The 18885-nt window shown below is 45.2% G+C and overlaps 1 protein-coding gene across 5 annotated transcripts in view; it reads left to right on the top strand.

The window, feature by feature from the left end:
* Positions 1-18885, top strand: part of satb1b (SATB homeobox 1b) — a 44832-nt gene that overhangs the window by 15121 nt on the left and 10826 nt on the right. For 2 of the 5 annotated variants that reach the window (XM_062465369.1, XM_062465370.1), the window contains exons 5-11: positions 1001-1124; positions 4885-4996; positions 5894-5971; positions 8174-8682; positions 10760-10972; positions 14178-14249; positions 14558-14713. In XM_062465369.1, coding sequence (XP_062321353.1) covers positions 1001-1124; positions 4885-4996; positions 5894-5971; positions 8174-8682; positions 10760-10972; positions 14178-14249; positions 14558-14713 — 1264 coding nt within the window. The remainder of the gene's footprint in view (positions 1-1000; positions 1125-4884; positions 4997-5893; positions 5972-8173; positions 8683-10759; positions 10973-14177; positions 14250-14557; positions 14714-18885) is intronic. The other 3 variants (XM_062465371.1, XM_062465372.1, XM_062465373.1) reach the window with 3 other exon arrangements.

Below are 18885 nucleotides of genomic sequence, written 5' to 3' on the forward strand. Positions count from 1 at the left end.
TACTCACCCTCCATATCTGCCGTTTTGTCTGTACTGATATGTTCATACATGCACATCGTCGCAAAAACAGTCCCCTAACCACCGTCTTCACAACGCCCGGGCACAAGCTGAGTGCACATTTCGCATGGCTATTTTACACCATAATTCGAAAGATCCGTGCGAGATGAAAAATCGGCATGTCCCGTGCAAGTGAGGTGTGCACAGCTTGCACTTGATCAGACGACAAGATACTTATCTAAAGCGAACAAGCACTCTCACCAGAGACCAGCTTGGTTTGCTTTCTATATCATCTCATTAATAACGTCTCGTTTAAAGAGGGTCCTCATTCGGTATTAGGCTTCATGCTAGCTTTGCTGTACCCTCACACACGTAAACCGTGCCACAGATTCAAAACAATTATTAGTCCAAAGCGCACCGAATGTTAGTAAAATACCGCCTGTTTTTGTTTGCCGCATGTTGTTGTAATTTGCTTCCCACTGCTGCAGAAATCTAGCCAGTAACACCTTAAATTGTTTCGTCGAGCACATCGAGCCAGGAAGGTAGAAGTAACATGAAATAATAGTCGCCACATGCAGCTGATGTATAATTCATGCATCAATACAGCAGATGTGTTGTATAAAGTAATTAACTAATCAGAACAATCAGGAGAGAGAGGGGAGAGAGAGAGAGAGGGAGAGAGAGCAATCTCCAGATGCATCTGCTTGATGCGCCAAATGAAATCTGTCTGTCTTGAAGGGGCGCTTGCAGCAGGAAAAGCAAGCAGGCAAGGCCCCTGTGTGTGCTCATCTCTCTCTCTTTCTCTCTTCCTCTCCCTGCGTCCCTCTCTCTGGGTTTTTTCATCGCTCTCATTTGCTCATCGCCTTCTTGTTTGTTCTCCCCCTTCTCTCCCCCACTGCTCTCCTGCCATCCTTCCTTTCATACCTATCCCTCTCTCTCCTTCCTTCCTCCCTACCTCACTCTTCTCTCTCTCTCTCTTCCCCCATTCTATTCCGTTTCACAGTTGTCCTAAACTGGAGGACCTACCACCAGAGCAGTGGACCCACTCTACAGTAAGAAATGCCCTCAAGGAGTTACTCAAAGACATGAACCAGAGCTCTCTGGCTAAAGAATGTCCCTTATCCCAGGTGCTGGAGCCCTCCACTAAACGTCTACCACTACTAGCTACCGTATTGACTGAACTACACTAGTGCCACATCCCTTTTTATCAAATGCCCCAAGTTTGATAGAGTGGAAAAGAAAGAGCATCGCTATAGAATTTACAATACAATCGTGTAACTGCTATCTGCATATACTGTATAGATTTTATTTTATGTTGCTGTCTCTGCCTTCTTGCAAACAACAGGGCCAGTCTGAACAAATCTTTTTTTCTCTCACCTTATTTTACAGCCAGGCTTGAAACGTGTGTGTATTTAAATATGTATGTATTTGGAGAACTGTCATTGCATTGCGTGATTGTATTCTCCCACAGCTGGAGAGGAAAGCAGTGTATTGGAGATTGTACGAACTCCTCACTATATATCACGAGCTCGCAGCTCAGTAAGGAATGAAACTGCGATATATCGTGTCACGCTAGCTGACAAAAATGTGCGTGTGTGCATGTGTGCAATATGGAACCAGCTTTCCCTTATAGACTCCAGTGTGGTCTTCTGGAGGCCCTCTGTACGCTCATGTGTTTGTGTGTTTAGCCGGGCATGAGTGTGGTGATGATGTAAGGACTCCCAGGGTGCCATTCAGTCGGAGCATAGCCGGCGCTCCCTCCTCAGCCCCGTAATCACCCTGTTTACGGTCCATATGTGAACCGCTCCACCGTGCCACACTGGGGTCCATCCACCAGGGCGACCGCACACACAAACACAGGCCGCTGTCAACGCAGGCCGCACTCGTCCTCAATGTTATCTGCTTGATAACAGAAATATGTTAGGGAGTCCAAGCTGCCTCTGTCTGTGTTGTGCAGTGTTCGAGGAGCGTTTATGATAGACGTGTAGCTCTTTAAGAGGCAGTTATTCGGTTTTCTGCCTCTGTTAGTAACGCCGTTTTCCTATGTGGCCGACGTGACAGCTATGTGACATCTGGAATACTGCGGGTTTTGCATTGTTCAACTCATGGACAGAGTCATGGAATGATCCTCGTCCAATTTGCATTTGTTTAACATCTGTTAGTTGGGGTCAAGTGTTACCCTGGTGTTGCTGCCTCACAATTTGACTGTACCTCAAGGTCTTTGATATGAATGTCCCCCGGGATGTTTGATAGGCAACAGGTGAGAGGCAGCGACACTCTTAAGCTTCAAGGGCTGTGGATAACCAATGGGGGTGGGGTGGGAGGGGTTTGGGGTGGAAAGGGTGTGTCAGAAGGGCAGCGATGATTGGCACCTTTTATGGGATTAGTGTCTCCTTGATACTCAGGCGCGTAATCCCAAGAGAAAAAAAAGGTTAACAAACCAGAGAGTGAGAGAGAGAATGTGAGAGAGAGTGAGAGAGGAAAAAAAGTGTGTGTGTGTGTGTGAGAGAGCGATATAATTACCCCAGCTAAAAGAAGGGGAGGGGGGGTTACCTTGAAAACCAGCCCCTTTTGTCCCTAGTCTTGTCAAACATTTAGTTTCATTCTTTTGTTGTGGGGAGTCATTCTTTGTGTTTCGCCTACAAATGCCACAAAGAGACTAGCTGAGAATAACGGAAGAAGGGAGGGAGGGAGCTTTGAGGTGAACCTGGAGAGACAGTGACAGAAAACAGTATTGTTCACTATACTATATGGATACATGTTGGAAGTGTAAAAGCAGGTCTCGCTCAAACTTACTGGTGTGTCCTGTAAACTCCTCCAGCATTTAGGAGGCCCGCTCAGCAGCTAGGAAGCAGGCTTAACCCCGCTTCTGATGAAACTATGGCAACAAAAGACCCCCGTCTCCCTTGTATCCCCCTCCTCCCACTCCCCCTCCTCACACTCCCCCGCCTCCCTTTTCCAGGCAGGCGACTTGACAGAGCAGCTGTTCTGTTGCATAGCAGCAAATAGCCATCGAATGCCATCTCCAAATGGGCCATAGCAACTGAGGCTGTCAGAGCTAAGGTTGTTGGGCCTAATTTTGTGTGTGTGTGTTTCTGTGTCTGTGGGTTAGAAAGCTGTAAGCATGTAGTGGGGCTGTAAATGGCTGTAATGATTATGCGCTAGATATTAAGGAGAGAGAACTCATATTGAGGGAGGTGAAATGGGCATCCCCATACCCCTTTCCTGTACACGGTTTAACTGAAGATATCTGGCTGATTTTGACTGATGTGTGTGCTTCCGTACGTGTGTGTGGACACATTTACACGCCGGCTGTCATGTGTCTTTTTCCCTTGACGAGGGTGGGGGAGAAGAGCAGAGTAGATGTCGGGGGCCGATAATGCCAAGCACGACATCCTGGACTCTGATAAGCTCCTGTGCTGCAGATGGTTATCACTTAAAGGGCCCAAACCAACACATCCTGGTGCCACACACACTACCTGTTGATGGCTGCTGGCAGAGGCCCCGCGGGTGTGACGATGACGGCAGAGCTGGTTATCTGCCTGATTTGGTGTGTGTGTGTGTGTTTGTGGACGTGTGTGGGTGCCTATGTGTGGATGTGCCGTGTGTTTTGTGCTAGGATTCAAACCACAGAGGCAACCACACACACACACACACATACAGACACACACACACAAATGCGCACACACATCCTCCTGTGAGAGGAGGAGTGATGTATTGAGGGAGAGGGCTGATTAATGAGGAGCGTTTATTAGAACATCTGTGTCAAAGATGGCAAAGGAGCCAAGGCTGTGCCTCGGGTGAGCTCTGCCTAGCCCACATACTGTAAATAAAACACGCTAAGTTTGAAAAGGAATGTTCATTACACTCATTATCCTAGATGCAACTTTCCAAGAAACAGTAATTTGACTTTTGGAAAACGGATACAGTTTTTTGAAGGTAAAAGTGTGTTACCTGTACTTGCGGTATACAGTGGAGTTGTGTACCTGCAGTTTTTTGGCGGTGCTGTAACAGGAGACTCCGATGTGTTGGGGGTCAGGAGGTCAGTGTTCTGGTCTACTAAGACGTTCACTGCTTCCCTCCTTACACTCCCCAAGTGTCTCTGCTAAGGAGAAGACGGGGCGGCACTCGGCACTGTGTGATGCTGGCAGGAAGAGCTGTTGTGCCAGAAGGTTCCTCAAGTCCCCAAGTGCTCATATTAAAGAAATGATAAACACGGCATACCTGTAATTTGAAAACAGATGGTTTTCATCTTTTGAATATTTATAACAATCAAAACAGCCCTTCGCCCGCTATTCGCCCCGGAGGCCAGTAAGGTGTTAAAACATTGATTTTAATGAAAAGGAAATCGCGCCTTTTTCATTTTTATGAAGTGCATTGTAAAGGAATATAGAAATATTAAAGCAAGTTGTTAGAAGGCAAGAGCACATACATATGTAAGATCAAGCTTCTATAACAGTTGAAGTTGTATCTATCAACATATTGTTATACAATATAAAACAGCCAGACTTTCACAGGTTGATATTTAACAACAGTTATAGAATTCAATATTACAATTTGCGTGCTTTTAAAAACAGTTATATTCTTCTTGGTGGCATTTGTTATAAAGGGACAGGCCTGTTTACAATTTCAGTATTTTTGTTTGAATTTCACAGTCGGAAGTCAAGACCCGATTTGTGCATGACTTACTGTAAATTATCTTTTGCTACAAATGTTTTATTCATTTTCACAAGACTGAATGTTAGTGCATGTTTCACAAGATTTGATGTATGTCCGTATATTCCAGATTGTGGATCCTGAAGGCTTTCTCTCTTCCCCCCCCCCCCCTCTATCTCTCTCTCTTTCTCTTTCTATCTCTTTCTCTGTCGTTATGAATCTCTCTTTCAGAGTATGATTTCCTCCATTGTGAACAGCACTTACTATGCAAATGTGTCGGCGGCAAAGTGTCAGGAATTTGGGCGCTGGTATAAACATTTCAAGAAGACAAAAGATATGATGGGTAAGCAAAACGGAGGGGCGCAAAATGTTACGCTCTCACTTTGTCTCATCACACCCACCCAATCAACATTCCAATACACTTCACCCCACCATGGGTTTTTTGTCTCCCTGTTGCAGTAAATGTATATTTATCTCATCATCTATTGATGACACATTTCCCAGCTAATGTACACATTCATAGTTAACTTTTTTGTACACTTTAAGGCCATTTTAAGGTCCTTGGCTATACTGTTGTTTAGATTACCATATATAAGATTGGCAATTTTCCTGCTTTCATCAAGTTAGAAATACAATAAAAAAGTAAACGTTCTGCAACAAGGCACCCTTTGTATTATCATAACTTACTAACTCTTTTCTGTAAACTAGGGTTCCCATAATTCAGATACTGTCACGTATTCGCAGACACAAGTCGGATGTTTGTTTTGATAAAGAAATGGTGAATGAGTCATGCAGCAGTAATGAAATTGTTAAAAAATCAGCTTTAATCATCTGTACCACAAACCCACCACCCCAAGAAGCTAGTGCCCACTCTGATGAGTCAAGATATAATATGAGGACGGGTTTAATCTTTTTCTAACACCATATATTTGCACCTAAGTGCAACTTTTTTTCCCCCTCCCTGTATGTTGTAAATCCAATTTTAGGACACAAGTCACCTGTGTTTGAAAAAGTGATATTTATATTTCTGTGGTATATGGAGGGTAGCATGGCCTCTCCTGTGCTTGAATTAGCCCTAGTCTAACACTGGTCCTCCCCTCTCTTATCCTTTACAAGCACACCTCACGAGCCTTAACCCTGTCTTTCTCTCTTCACACCTGTGCCATGTTTGTCTTCTCCTATCTGTGTGTGTGTGTGTGTCTGTGTGTGTGTGTGTGCCCATCTGCGTGTGTCCACTCAGGCATGCGCCAACCTTCCCAGCTAGAGGGCTACCTGGGGACGTGTGTCCTCCATGACAGCCCGCGTGCCAACACACTAGGTACGTCACGTGGCTCCGCCTGACCGTCTGTGGGCACACACAAACACACACACACACACACAAACACACACACACACAAACACACACACACACAAACACACACACACACACACACACACACACAAACACACACACACACACACACACAAACACACACACACACACACAAACACACACAATATACCATTCCACCCTGCTTCAGACCCAACCAACCCCCCCCCCCCCCCCCAAAATCACCCCACAGGTGACTGCTCATTGCCTGCGGTGACACTTTCAACCTTAATATTGATGAAGAGAGGCTGCTCGCCATGCATGCCCACGAATGCCAGTGATGGCAAAGGGAGTATTGGGAAAATGCCAGCCTTTAGAGCTAATAGACCATGGTCTATCATTTGTGTTTCACGTCATCTAAGAGTACATATTTAATCACATACATTGAAGATATAGGTAAGCCGTCATGGCTTGGGGTGATACAAAAAAAAAAAAATCCAATAGGAAACCTACATTTCAATGGGTTGAATACATTCTATTTAAAAACCAAGAGCTAGATAAGTTTAGGTCCTTATGAAACCTAGCAAATTTGACCCCTCCTTATGAAGTACTAGTGCAGTAATCGGCACCTGTATTTGACACAGAACAGAGAGAGGCCTGTTTTGATGCCTCTCTCTCTCGCTCTTTCTCTTTCTCACTTTGCCTCAGCCCACATCCCCATTCCCATTGTGTGTTTAATCCAGGGATCTTTTGTGGCTGTATTCCACACAAGGACTCCCGCTTCTGTGGCTGTCTTTTCTCCAGGGCATGTCGTGCTTTTCTGTCACCCCCTTTTTTCAATTTACATGGAAATGCTGTGTGTGTGTGTGTTTGTGAGCGTGCCCCCCAGCAGTTTGTGTATGTGTGTGTTTGCATGAGTATGCGCACACACACACACACACACACACACACAAGGAAGTAGAGACACACCGTAGCGTCAAATCAGGGAATGCCGGGGATTATGGGAGAGATGTGATTATTACCAAGTTTTTTTCATTTTTTTCCATTTTTTTTTTCATTTGTTTCAACAAATACTGAATAGAGCACACTTTTTCAGGGGGTTTGTGTTCAGAGACAGTTAAGAAACACAGCTATACTCAGATTATTGTGGGTATTTTTGGAGGAATTCCATGTACAGTATTTAATCTTTTATCTGGTGCTGAAATATTCAGCTCTTTGGAGATTCTTCCCTGTTATCACCAATTTGTGCTTTTCTGAATCTGTTTTTTTGTGCAGGCAGTAGCACACTGTACAATTTTGACTGTAAATGTTGTTATTTCGTTAAGACAGCAGTCTCTTGGTTGAGTGCATGTGAATGTAATTGCACTTTGAACTCTTAAAAACTCTGAACTTAGAACTCTGAGCTCTAAACATCAACAACCACTATTGCCACAAATAGTACCAAATTGCTGCGATGCAATGCATTCATTTTCCCCAAAGGTCCAAACTGCAGTTTTTCCCTTCTGCCATACACTGCCTTGTCTTTTTTACACCTCCAGATAGTCCCCCAAAAATGTCATATTGGTTAGATGGTGTACCTTGTTTTAGAATTTGGTCTGAAAGAACGATTCAGGATTATCAGGCACTTCTTGTCTACATATATACACACAAACACCCACACAAACACATACTCACTTCTTCTCATGCAAGCCTTGGTTAGACACTCCAGGCTTGTTTCTAGTGCTCACGTGATTGGGCGACCGACATAAACTAATTTCTAGAGCTGCTCTAGCTGTGGGAAGTTTCAGGTCACACAAAAGGGCCTTCATCCTCGGCCTCCATCAGGGAGGTTTTGAAAGTGTCTGGACAGCCAGGTCTGACACCAAACAGAAGGACACCAGTTATCTCAGTAGTGGTGAGGGGGGAGGGTTTGCCTGATGATTTGCACTTCTAAAGAACTTTGTCATGGGGGAAGTTTGCAGACCCATAACATCCAAGAATGTTGTTTAGACTATTTAATGTGGCTCGTGAATGAGCAATAGATTGGCTTGGTAAACTGTCAAACAGGTTTGGACAATAATTTGTTTCTATTGACACCGCCTATTCTTTTCCCCTTTGTTTTATATTCATCCATCTCCCTCTTTCTCCTTGCATTTCTCATCTCTCTCCTCCCTCCATCTTTCTGTCCTTGCCGCCCCCTTGTTCTTCCTCCTCCGCCCTGCCAACATCCAGCCGAAATGGACAGCCTCTCGGACCTATCCCCACCTGGGTCTAATCACAACCACAACCACAATCACAGCCACCTGACCTTCTCCCAGCAGCCCATTCCAGGCAGCACCGCCGAACAGCCCCCCTCCTCCCCCGTGCCCCCGCTCCCTCCTCCGCCACCCCCCCACGGCGGGGGCCAGGGAGGGGGCCGGCAGCCCCAGCTCCCTGGCCTGCACCACCCAGGCCTGGTCTCCACGCCCATCAGCCCTCAGCTGGTGAACCAGCAGCTTGTGATGGCCCAGATCCTCAACCAGCAGTACGCCGTTAACCGTCTGCTGGCGCAGCAGTCGCTGTCGCAGCAGTACCTCAACCACCCGCCGGTGAACCGCAGTGCTCTGACCAAGCCCCTGGAGCCCCAGGTGGCCTCCAGCACAGAAGTCTCTGCTGAAATCTATCAGTGGGTGAGGGACGAGCTGAAGAGGGCGGGCATCTCGCAGGCCGTCTTTGCTCGCGTGGCCTTCAACCGGACACAGGTGAGGGAGAAAAGCACATTTGTAACATGTTGCACTGCACCTAAAGTTTTTACAAGTCCATTCATAATATATTATAGCTTACCAGTTCATATTCAATTCCATTTTATATATACTGAGTGAAAGACAAACCTGAAATCATCCAAACAGTTAGCTGAGTTCAGGCCTCACTTTTTTAAAGGACTATGGACTTTTTTTTATTGTAGGCCTGCTGGACTTACTTTGACTTAGACAATCTGTTCAACAATTTCCCACTCTGCTTTACGCTTTGACGTCTTAAAAAGCTGGAAAATGCACATTCCTAACGCCTGCTGCCTCACCCTAAAGCACTCTGATCAACATTTGTCACACAAAGCGGGAGTTTGGTCCAAACATTCCCTAATCATCCAAACGGTGCATGTTAACCCCTCCAGTGTCCGCCAAGAAGCTCGCCCCACTGCCAAAACATGATTGAATTCACTTTAAGGGCGAGGGCCCTGCTTCCAGATAACGTCTCTTTAAAGACGTTCTGCATATTTTCGAGGGGGTGGTGACGGCAAACCTCATTACGCCTCAGCTGCTTTGAAGTCGAAAGTCAAAAATGGAGATAAGGATCCACTGGAAGAGGTGCATGTCCCCCTCCCCCCCACCACAAAACAGTACAGTATATAGCCTCAGCCAGTGGTGTTTTTGTGAAAATGTGCAAATCCCCCTCAATCGCACCCTTATCTGGTTGATATGAGGATTTAGAGATGTGCCGTCGGAGAGAATGCTGCCTTTTATTATTTATTGTGCGGTTTCCCTCCTTGTTGAAGCGTGTTAATAAAAGGTGGGGCGTGCGGTGACACGAAGGGGCTGGCGTCAGGATGGGGGGGGGGGGGGGGGGGGGTAGGTGCGCAGAGAAGGCGCGGGCCTCCTTTGTGGCCTGCTTTTGGAGAGGCAGCAGATTGACTAGGGAGATAGAAAGGGATGATGGCTAGGGACGATAAACGCGCACACGCGTGCATGAAGACACGCTCCCATTCGGGCCTGTATGGATACACAAACCGTACACAAATTTACGCACGCGTACACAGACCCTATCTTTTGCGCTATCATCTGTGCTCTGGTGATATGCGCTCTCTGTTCCTTGGTCTGCAAGCATTTCTTATCCTCAGATTTCTTGTCTGTATCAGAGCATGCATGCTGTAGGCTTCCAAAGCTTTACCTATTCAAACAGAGACAGTACCATTAACTCCCCAGTTCTAAAAAATGTATTAACTGTCGTTAAATTGTGCACGCCATTTAGTGGTTGTTCACTCTGCCACTTATACCCAAAGGACTTTAACTCTTCAGCAGGAGTGCTAGAGTGTTGTCATGTTATTCTCATTTAAAGCCAAATCACACCTATTGATAGAAAAGAGGCAGATGATGGATTTCACAGTGTGCGTCCAACACCCGATGAAAAGCCTCAATCACACATTCCCCACAATCCAGTCATTGAAGTCACCAAAGTGAACCCCACATAATGATGGAATTCACTGCTATTGAAAAGCAACAGAGGATACACTGATTGCTACTGTATGTTGGGTGACGCTCAATAAGTAAATAGTATGCAGAACTAGAATTGCTAAAAACTAGAAACACTGAAATGGGAATACATTAGAAATGGATTGGACGTGTGTGGAACGAGAAGATGGACGTCCATATTTCAAACGTACGTTCAGCAACATGCTCAACAATCAGGGTTATATAACATCGAACTTCCTCTTTGACGTTTGCATGGTAAAGTTGACCACAGTATATAATGATGTCTCTCAGGCTCTGTTATTGAGTCTACAAGTAACTAAATGTGGTGTTTCTCTCTCCCTTTGTGTGTGTTAGATATATTTAGATATTTAGTCATTTAGCAGACACTCTTATCCAGAGCGACTTACAGAAAGTACAGGGACATTCCCCCCGAGGCAAGTAGGGTGAAGTGCCTTTCCCAAGGACACAACGTAATTTGGAACGGCCAGGAATCGAACTGGCAACCTTCAGATTACTAGCCCGATTCCCTAACCGCTCAGCCACCTGACTCCCCCGCGCACTGTATGTTCCCATCCCCCTCCTACTCTCTCAGGGCCTGCTGTCAGAAATCCTGCGGAAGGAGGAAGACCCGAAGACGGCGTCCCAGTCACTGCTGGTCAACCTGCGGGCCATGCAGAACTTCCTGCAGCTGCCCGAGGTCGAGCGGGACCGCATCTACCAGGACGAGAGGGAGAGGAGCTTGACCGCCGCTTCCGCAATGGGCCCCGCCCCGCTCATCAGCACCCCGCCCAGTCGGCCCGTACAGGTACCACACACGGGAGAGCGCGCGGCTGTGGCTCACACGTGCACACACACACATGTGCACACACGCGCACACACACACCGTACACACTCGAGGGCCGTCTACGAGACGTGCAAAGAAAAGTGGTCAGGTGCAGCTTTTTCAGGTCTCGTGCAGAGTTGGGAGTTTGCGAGGTCGTCGAGGAAGTTGTGCGTAGAAATGTAAATTAGCAATGCTTTGTTTAATTCTCCAAACTGGCAAATTAATCAGATGGTCTATGTACTGCCTCGCAGAAGCCTTATTGTAACGTGTTGATGTGCCTACTACTTGTGTTGTTGTACAACTCAGATATGTCATGAACAGTTCAAGTGAGCTTGTCCATGTAATTTTGTGCCCCAACAATTTCTTCAAATCGATTTCTTGGTGTACACTTTTAGTGAATTTTTAAAGACACTTTTGCTTACTGGCATACACGTAAACACACTTGCCCATCCCCAAACAGGTGAGTCGGCCCCCCAGATGGGAGCCTTTTTTACGTGCAAATTTTGACCTTTTATCACACATTAGGCACCTATACCTCTGCCTGACTCTTAAAAATAGGACTCGCTCAGCAATGACGAGCTCTGTGGGGGATCGTGCCTTATTCTGTCTGCCAGTCAGTCCCTCATTCACTTTCTCTAACCGCCTTGACCGCTACCCTCTAACCCACACCAATCAAAGGGTTTTTATTTTAAAGGTGCGTGGCAACTTTTCCTACTTAGGCCCAATTGAAGTGCGGTGGAGTGTGTCTGGGAATAGAAGTGCCAAACAAAGACCTCCTCTGTCCAGCCTCGACTGAAGATGGGGCTTTTATTTAGGAGAGAAAGAAAAAGAGTGTTGAAGTGACAGAAAGAGCAGGGGTAAGAGAAAGTCAAAGAGAGAGAGAGGGGGAGATGGGGAGGCAGAGAGATCAAGAGAGTGAGAAAGAGGTTGGGAAAAAAAGTACCCCTGTGTGCTTATCCATGCCCAAACACAGAAGCTGTTATTCTGTTGAAACAGGAAGAGAGAGTTGGGATGATTTGAGAAGTTTGTTGGTTGGTCTGAGGGAAGGCCACTTTGCAGTTCAGCGCTCATCACCACAATCAAAGCCCTCTCACATGGACAAAGCTCAGAACGAGGCAGGCACTGATGGAGAGAGATAGAGACAGATAGTGTGAGAGAGAGGGCAAGTGGAGAGTGTTAATAGTAGAAAGTGGGAGGACCTTTGTACAGAGAACACATTGAACAGCTTTGAATGACAAAAGTTGAATGACACATTGAGCTGTAAATATGAGGCATACCTTTTTGATAATTTCCCTGAATTAATTCAAGCTCATTTAAATCTTCTTGAAAAAACGTTCATGCAACATATATTATGTATTAAATTATAGGTCAAGCATCACGTTAATACCTATTTCGCAATTTACATCAACTTTGCCATTTATTATAATTTCCTCTTCAAATTCATGAAAGCAATATTTAAATGAAAAAAATTAAGATGGAGGCCAATAATATGTATTTAAATAATGTATACACGTTTTGTCACTAGAAAATAGACTAATGATGTGGTGGTATCTAAAAAAAATATATACATTTATAGATACCACCGTATATATTTATAGATACCACCGTAAATATATTTTTTAGACACCACAGCATTGTTTCTTTTCTAGTCCTCTGATCACACACAAACCTGCCTATTAGATTGCTGGCTAGCATGCACTGTGTACTCACCTATATAACATATTATCCTGTCCTTATTAGCTATCTAGATCAGTGCTTATAGCAGGTAGAAGGAGTAGCCCTGGCCATATGCCAGATTGAGTCAGACGCAATGTAATTTTGGCCGCATAAATCAAGCAGGGTGGTAATTCAGGAGAGACAGAGAGGACTTTATAGCGCTCATAAAAACAGATGCGGAGGTATGTTTCTCGCATGCCCTGATGGGTGGCTTGACAGCCAGCGCCAGTTCTTGCACGTCCCAGCCCTAACAATTAGTTTGACACAGTGTCCCAGCTCCGACTGTGGTTAAAAATATAAAAAAATACATTAAAAATTAAGTTCATGTGGCCTGAAGGGGAGGTGTGAACTGAAAAGCGTATAAATATGAAGAAAATACAAAACTCCTAATTACCTGACCATCTTTAACATTACTTAACACCCTGTGCAAAAAACTAGATTAGAGCAAGAATGGTCAAAGTACTGCTTAATTAGATGCTAATATATCAATTGCGGGGAAAATATGTTAAATCGAAAGGTGCATTTTGGACATGAGTGCACAAACCACGTGGCTAAGTTAAGAGACTGAAAAGAGAGAGACATAAATAGTCTGAAACCATCCAAACACATTTAGAATATATCCGCAAATATTTGGCACCATTTGTCAATGAGTGGGCAATACATTGAGACCAAACATAACTGCATGTTACGAAATACTTTTTACTTGGCCTTTGTGTTCCAAAGCAGAGTCCATGTTGTCAAAATAGCAATAACCATTTGGTCCTTAGCAATATAATATTTTTGCATGTGTGAGGAGAGCTGGCCATTTCCCAATTTACAGAAACCCTGTAATGTAAAGTTTAGGGTTGGAAGTGCTTATCACCACTGAGGAATGTCTGAGATAACATTACAATACGCATTTACTGTGTGTATTATATAATATAAAGTAAGTAACAGCGTTTTTTTCCCCAGGGCCTTCATGTTGGCTGCAGTAGATTCATTTAGTTAAATTTCATGCAGCCGTAAATTGAAGTCAAGCACACCTAAAGAAAGTTGAGGAGTATAGCGAGACTTAATTGGTCTGCTGATCCGTAAAATGTTTCTTGCATTTGTCGCTGTTAATTTATGGCCTTAGGTTTAACAGTAGACTTTATATCTACGGGGTGATTTGAACAGTAGCCTTTATGGGGTGATTTGAACAGTATACTTAATATATCGGATGATTTACACTTTAGACTTTTATATGTGGGGTGATTTGAATCCGGGCTGTATTTGTAAGAGCTCATATTGAGGCAAAAACAGCCACTGTGATGTGTGGTTTTATTCCTGTATCTGTGTCCATGCAGTTGCATTTGTGTACGCGAAGTTGCATGTGTCTACGGTATGTGACTGTCCACATGTCTGTACACTTCTGTGCATGTGTGTTCAGCTAAATCCCTTTTGTCCCTATACGTCTGAACAAACAAACCTCCGTTGTCGCCCCCATCCCCAGCCCAGGAGAGAAGACTGTAACAACGTCAGACAGGAGGACTGGAACCCCAGAATCCCAGTGGGCATCTCTCCTGTGAGCAAACAATCCTCTCTGCTATCTCTATTCAATCCCACTTGCCACCCTAGCGTACACTATAGCCTACAGTAGCATCATGCTTGAAACTGTACACATCACCCTCATTGTTTTTTGTTGTGCGAAGGCCCACGTTACTGTATATATGGGGAGAGTGTCAATATAAGTCACTTGGCTGATTCAGACCAACATGTAGTTAAACATGTCACACTGACACCATACATTCCGGTTATTGTCACACGGTAAAGAGACTCTACAATCTAGAATCTACAGGTGCTAAGCTGCAGCCCATCTTTGCTGTTTCCCAGGTGAAGCCCTCACCCCTTCCAAGCGAATGGAACGGCAAGACAGAGAGCTGCATCCTCAACATCAACTCCTCCATCTACGATGAGATCCAGCAGGAGATGAAGAGGGCTAAAGTGTCCCAAGCCTTGTTCGCCAAGGTGGCTGCCTCCAAGAGTCAGGTACGCAACGTTTCATTTGACCTCCCAAAAGGTTTGGTTTAGACACAAATGTACTCTTATAAACCTGTTCTGTTTTGTTACCTGCCCTATGAGGAAGAAAAGTCTCTGTTCACAAAAACAATAGAGATGATATATCAAAACCGAAAACGTGCCTGTTTACGAGCTGAAACTAAAGTAGCAGCACATGGAATGAATCTCAAAAGCAGGATTCTTGTATCTGTACTGTATAGCCAGGGTGACATAATGTAAACACAAATGTGGTATAGTAGGAATACAAAATGTACAAACTTTTGATACTTACAGTACGACTTTAATAGCTAAGACATTTTAGAAAGGAGCATAACTTCTGATATATCTTTCAAATGGGTCTATCGATGCTAGTGTCATTCCGAGAGGCCCCAATGTGCAAAACACTCACTTTATCTTTGAATGCATTAGTTACCAATCCTTTACTGTAGGTGTTCTGCAGTGCTACAGATATAGTGTTTTCAATTCACGTCTGAACATGTTGTTGAGACAGTGAGACGGTTGGCTCTTTCCTTGTCAGGCAAACAAGCAAAACAAAACAATCCTCAAACTAAACCTGGATGTATAGCGTAGACTCCATGAAAACAATTGCGTCCACCAGTAACCAGGGATTATGACTGAGGCACGTTACACAATCCTCCTCTATAACGCCATAGAGGTGATTTATTGCTATAACGACATACTGTATGTCTGCTTTATTGTGGGTTGCAGAGAACAGCAGGTAGTGTTTCAACACAAAACAAATCTGTTTATGTTAGCAGTGCTCTGAATTACTCTCAACTCGATGCGCTGCCCTGTTATCTTCTTGGTGAACAACCCACTCATTGAGCACTACCAGCTTGTGTTCGCAAAAAAATTACCATCAGTTGAATACTTATTAAAAGTAATTAAAGAAATGCAGCACAAAGCTTTATTATTAAAGGTTGCATATATCTGAAGTAGCACAGTAGGACATTTCTCCCAATTGTATTTGATGAAAAAGAAAATAGATTAGAAAGAATCAAATTATCTGCAAATATCTGTGTAAGTTTTTTTTTTCTTGCTGATTAGGATGATTATAGTTCCAGATACCTTTGTTTTACCAAATTGCAGTTTGATGCACAAACCACTGTTTTTGTTCGAGAGTTCAAAGACTTTTTAGAAGTACGGAGAGAGAGAGGGGGAGGGTACAAAGACAAAACATAGCATTAAATCACAACTGTCTCCTCTCAAATGATCATTTGTCTGGGAACAGGTTTCCACTGTGCCTCTTGCCTCTATAGTTTCCATCCCCCCACCTTCTCTCTCTCTCTTCTCTCTCGTCCCTGCTTCATTCATTGCGGGCGGGTGTGAATGTGAATTGAGCAGCAGATAAGAAGTGCGCTAATTATGCCTGTGAAAGGGGGCCTGGGAGAGCACTTATCTCTGGCTCCATCTCGTAATGGGCGCTCCCCGGGCAGCTGGTACCCCCTCCCGGCCCACACTGCCCTCACCACCACCAGGGGAAGTAGCTGCTCAACACCAGACCTCAGAACAGGAGACCCGAGATCCATACCAGACACCCAGGCCTAGGTTGGGCTGTAACCCAGACAGGGCCTGCTGGGGTTGGGAGTTGAAGGAGCAGGGGGGATGGGTAGTGAGGGATGGGTGCGTCGAGGTTGAGGTTGGCAGCTTGCCCATATGGGGTTCAGCAGGAATGGGGGAGGAAGAGAGGCCTCATCACGGAAATTGGCGCATGCGTGCCTTATAGGCGTGGTGTGCCATCCCTCTGCCCACTGTATCACTGTAATTGTCAGAGGTTACATACATGTATAGAGGCACCCTGGTAGAGCTGGCATAGGGTGGGGGCAGGGTGTTGTGGGAGGGGTTGGAGGAGAGATTGTTTCCATGTGTGTGTGTTTCTGTGTGCGTGTGTGATTGTCTTCCTTGAGTGAGAGTGCCCTGCGAGAGACAGATGAGCAAGAGGGATGGGATGGGAGGAGATAAAGGGAGGAGATTAGAAAGAGAAGAGAGTCTGTGCTTGTGTTTGTGACTGTGTGGGTGTGTGTGTGTGTGTGTGGGGGGGGAGTTAGGGTGAGATTTGGATGCAAGCCATCCCATCCCCTCTCAGGGCTCGTAACCACAGCAGGCCCCTGCCAGCTTTTAACTGGTAGCTCTCCCTCATATTCACTGTAGCTTTTCAAAACCCTCTTTACTGTGACTGGTTGTACTAAGTCAATGTAAACTATGATATTCAGTCATATTGTACATGTACAGCCTGTACATATTTCTTTTGTACCCGTGAGACACCCTGTTTTGATCATTTGGTAGTGTTTGTTTGTTTTTAGAAAAATGTATTTATGAACCATCATATTCTTATCAGATAGAAGTAATGTTTCAGTTTAAAGAATTGCTGGCTGCACACAACTTTGTTCAGACCCTGTGTTGATGTCGGCTACAAGATACAATGCTGGCAGAAGTAGCCTGTCACTGAGCATTAGCAGACTCCCCATTTGGTTTGAGAAGTTTAGGCTAGCCTTCTAGGTAGCCAGTGTTAATGTTACTAGTGTAAACCAGCTTGAAGGTGGCAGCTAGCATTCTTTGTTTCTCGCTAAGTTAACAAGGAGGCTAGCTGTGTTGGCTAGGCTAACACTGAGGGCGGTTAGCTGTGCCACTTTGGCTGCTAAATAGCGGAAGCTAGCGTCAGGGAGGCTAGCTGTGGGGAGCTTGGTATCTGAGTTGCTGACACATCCTGAGTGTGATTGTGGGAATCAGAGTCCCTGCTGTCATGCAACAAGCACCCTGAGAGCCCCTTCACTACAGGGCTCGTAGCCCCATGATTCTAGAATGACCAGCGGACAACCAATCACCACCAAACGCCCCCGCCCCCATCTCCTTTCTCTCTCTTTCTCTTTCTTTCTTTCTCTCTTTATCTTTGTGTGCCTCTCTCTCTCCCTCTCCTACTTCTCCCCTGGAAGAGGCTACGCTAATTAGCCAGGCTCTAATGAGACAGAATGGCACTGATCTGGTCTGCCGCTGCGCCACCAGGGGGGCCAGGCAGGGGGCTGGTGCAGTAGGGAGAGCGGGGAGGGGGTTGGGTCGAGGGGCTGGTGTGTGCCATCTGTCACCCTGCACCCACCTGGCACGGTACCCCTCGGGTGGGGGTGGGGGGTTGCAGTAGGGGCACCGAGTGTCTTGCTATTCTAGAGTGGAAAAGATGGGGTGGGTGAGAGGGGGAGGAGTGGGTGACGCTGGTGAAATTACTGGACGATCACTCTAACAGCCCCCACCTCCCCCTTCCTGCTTCTCGGATGATTCATTTCCTGGGTTAGTTGAAAGCCTTGTTTTTCGGTTTTGAATGAGGACAGCCTGATGGCTTTGCATCCCACTCAGATGTCTCAGCCTAATCCCAAGTATTTTAAATGGGACAAAAAACTAATTCAAATACCTGGTGTTGCTGTGGCCAAACCTGGGGGTGAAAATTTATAATTGTTGTCATGGACACAGCCCACATCAGTAAGTGAAAGGTGTTTTAGTACTTGTGTGGAAGGTATACCCAGTTTAGTCTGTTAAACGTGTCTGTTTAACATGGGTCTCTGAATCCAAAGAAATCCTGATGATACAGAGAGATTATAGCCAGGATAGAACTAAAGTGTTTTTAAGGTGGCCTCAAAGCTAAACTTCTCTTCTTTCAGTGGAAATCTATCCAACTATTATCGGTTTGTTTACAGACTTAGGTGTCTGTCTTTCCCCTGAAATTTAATGAGAGCTTGGTACCAAAAGGGAAATAAAGCCACACATGTTTATTAATTGATTTATTTATGGTTATTAGGTTGCCGTGGAAACGATGTGCAGATTTGCTGCATTATTAAAGACACTATTCCTTGAACTGTAGACCCAGATGTCTGAATAATTAATTTAACGAATGAATGATCTTGCAAACGACAAAGTCCTCCTCACACTGAAATGAGCCATTCTCTTATTGTTTAATGGACAGAGGAATCTCCCACCGCCCACCCCCCCCCCACCAGCATCCCACCCTCTTTCCTTAACTCCTTCCACCTCTCCACTGATTCATGAACCCCCTTTAGCCAGGACTGGAGTCACACTGAGCATGCCCGCTTACACTCTCCTGACCTCTTGCTTCTTACTCTCTCACCCTCTCTCTCACACCTCCCCCTGTCACT

This window comes from Osmerus eperlanus, chromosome 7, assembly GCF_963692335.1.
Source record: "Osmerus eperlanus chromosome 7, fOsmEpe2.1, whole genome shotgun sequence".
Taxonomy (NCBI): Eukaryota; Metazoa; Chordata; class Actinopteri; order Osmeriformes; family Osmeridae; genus Osmerus; species Osmerus eperlanus.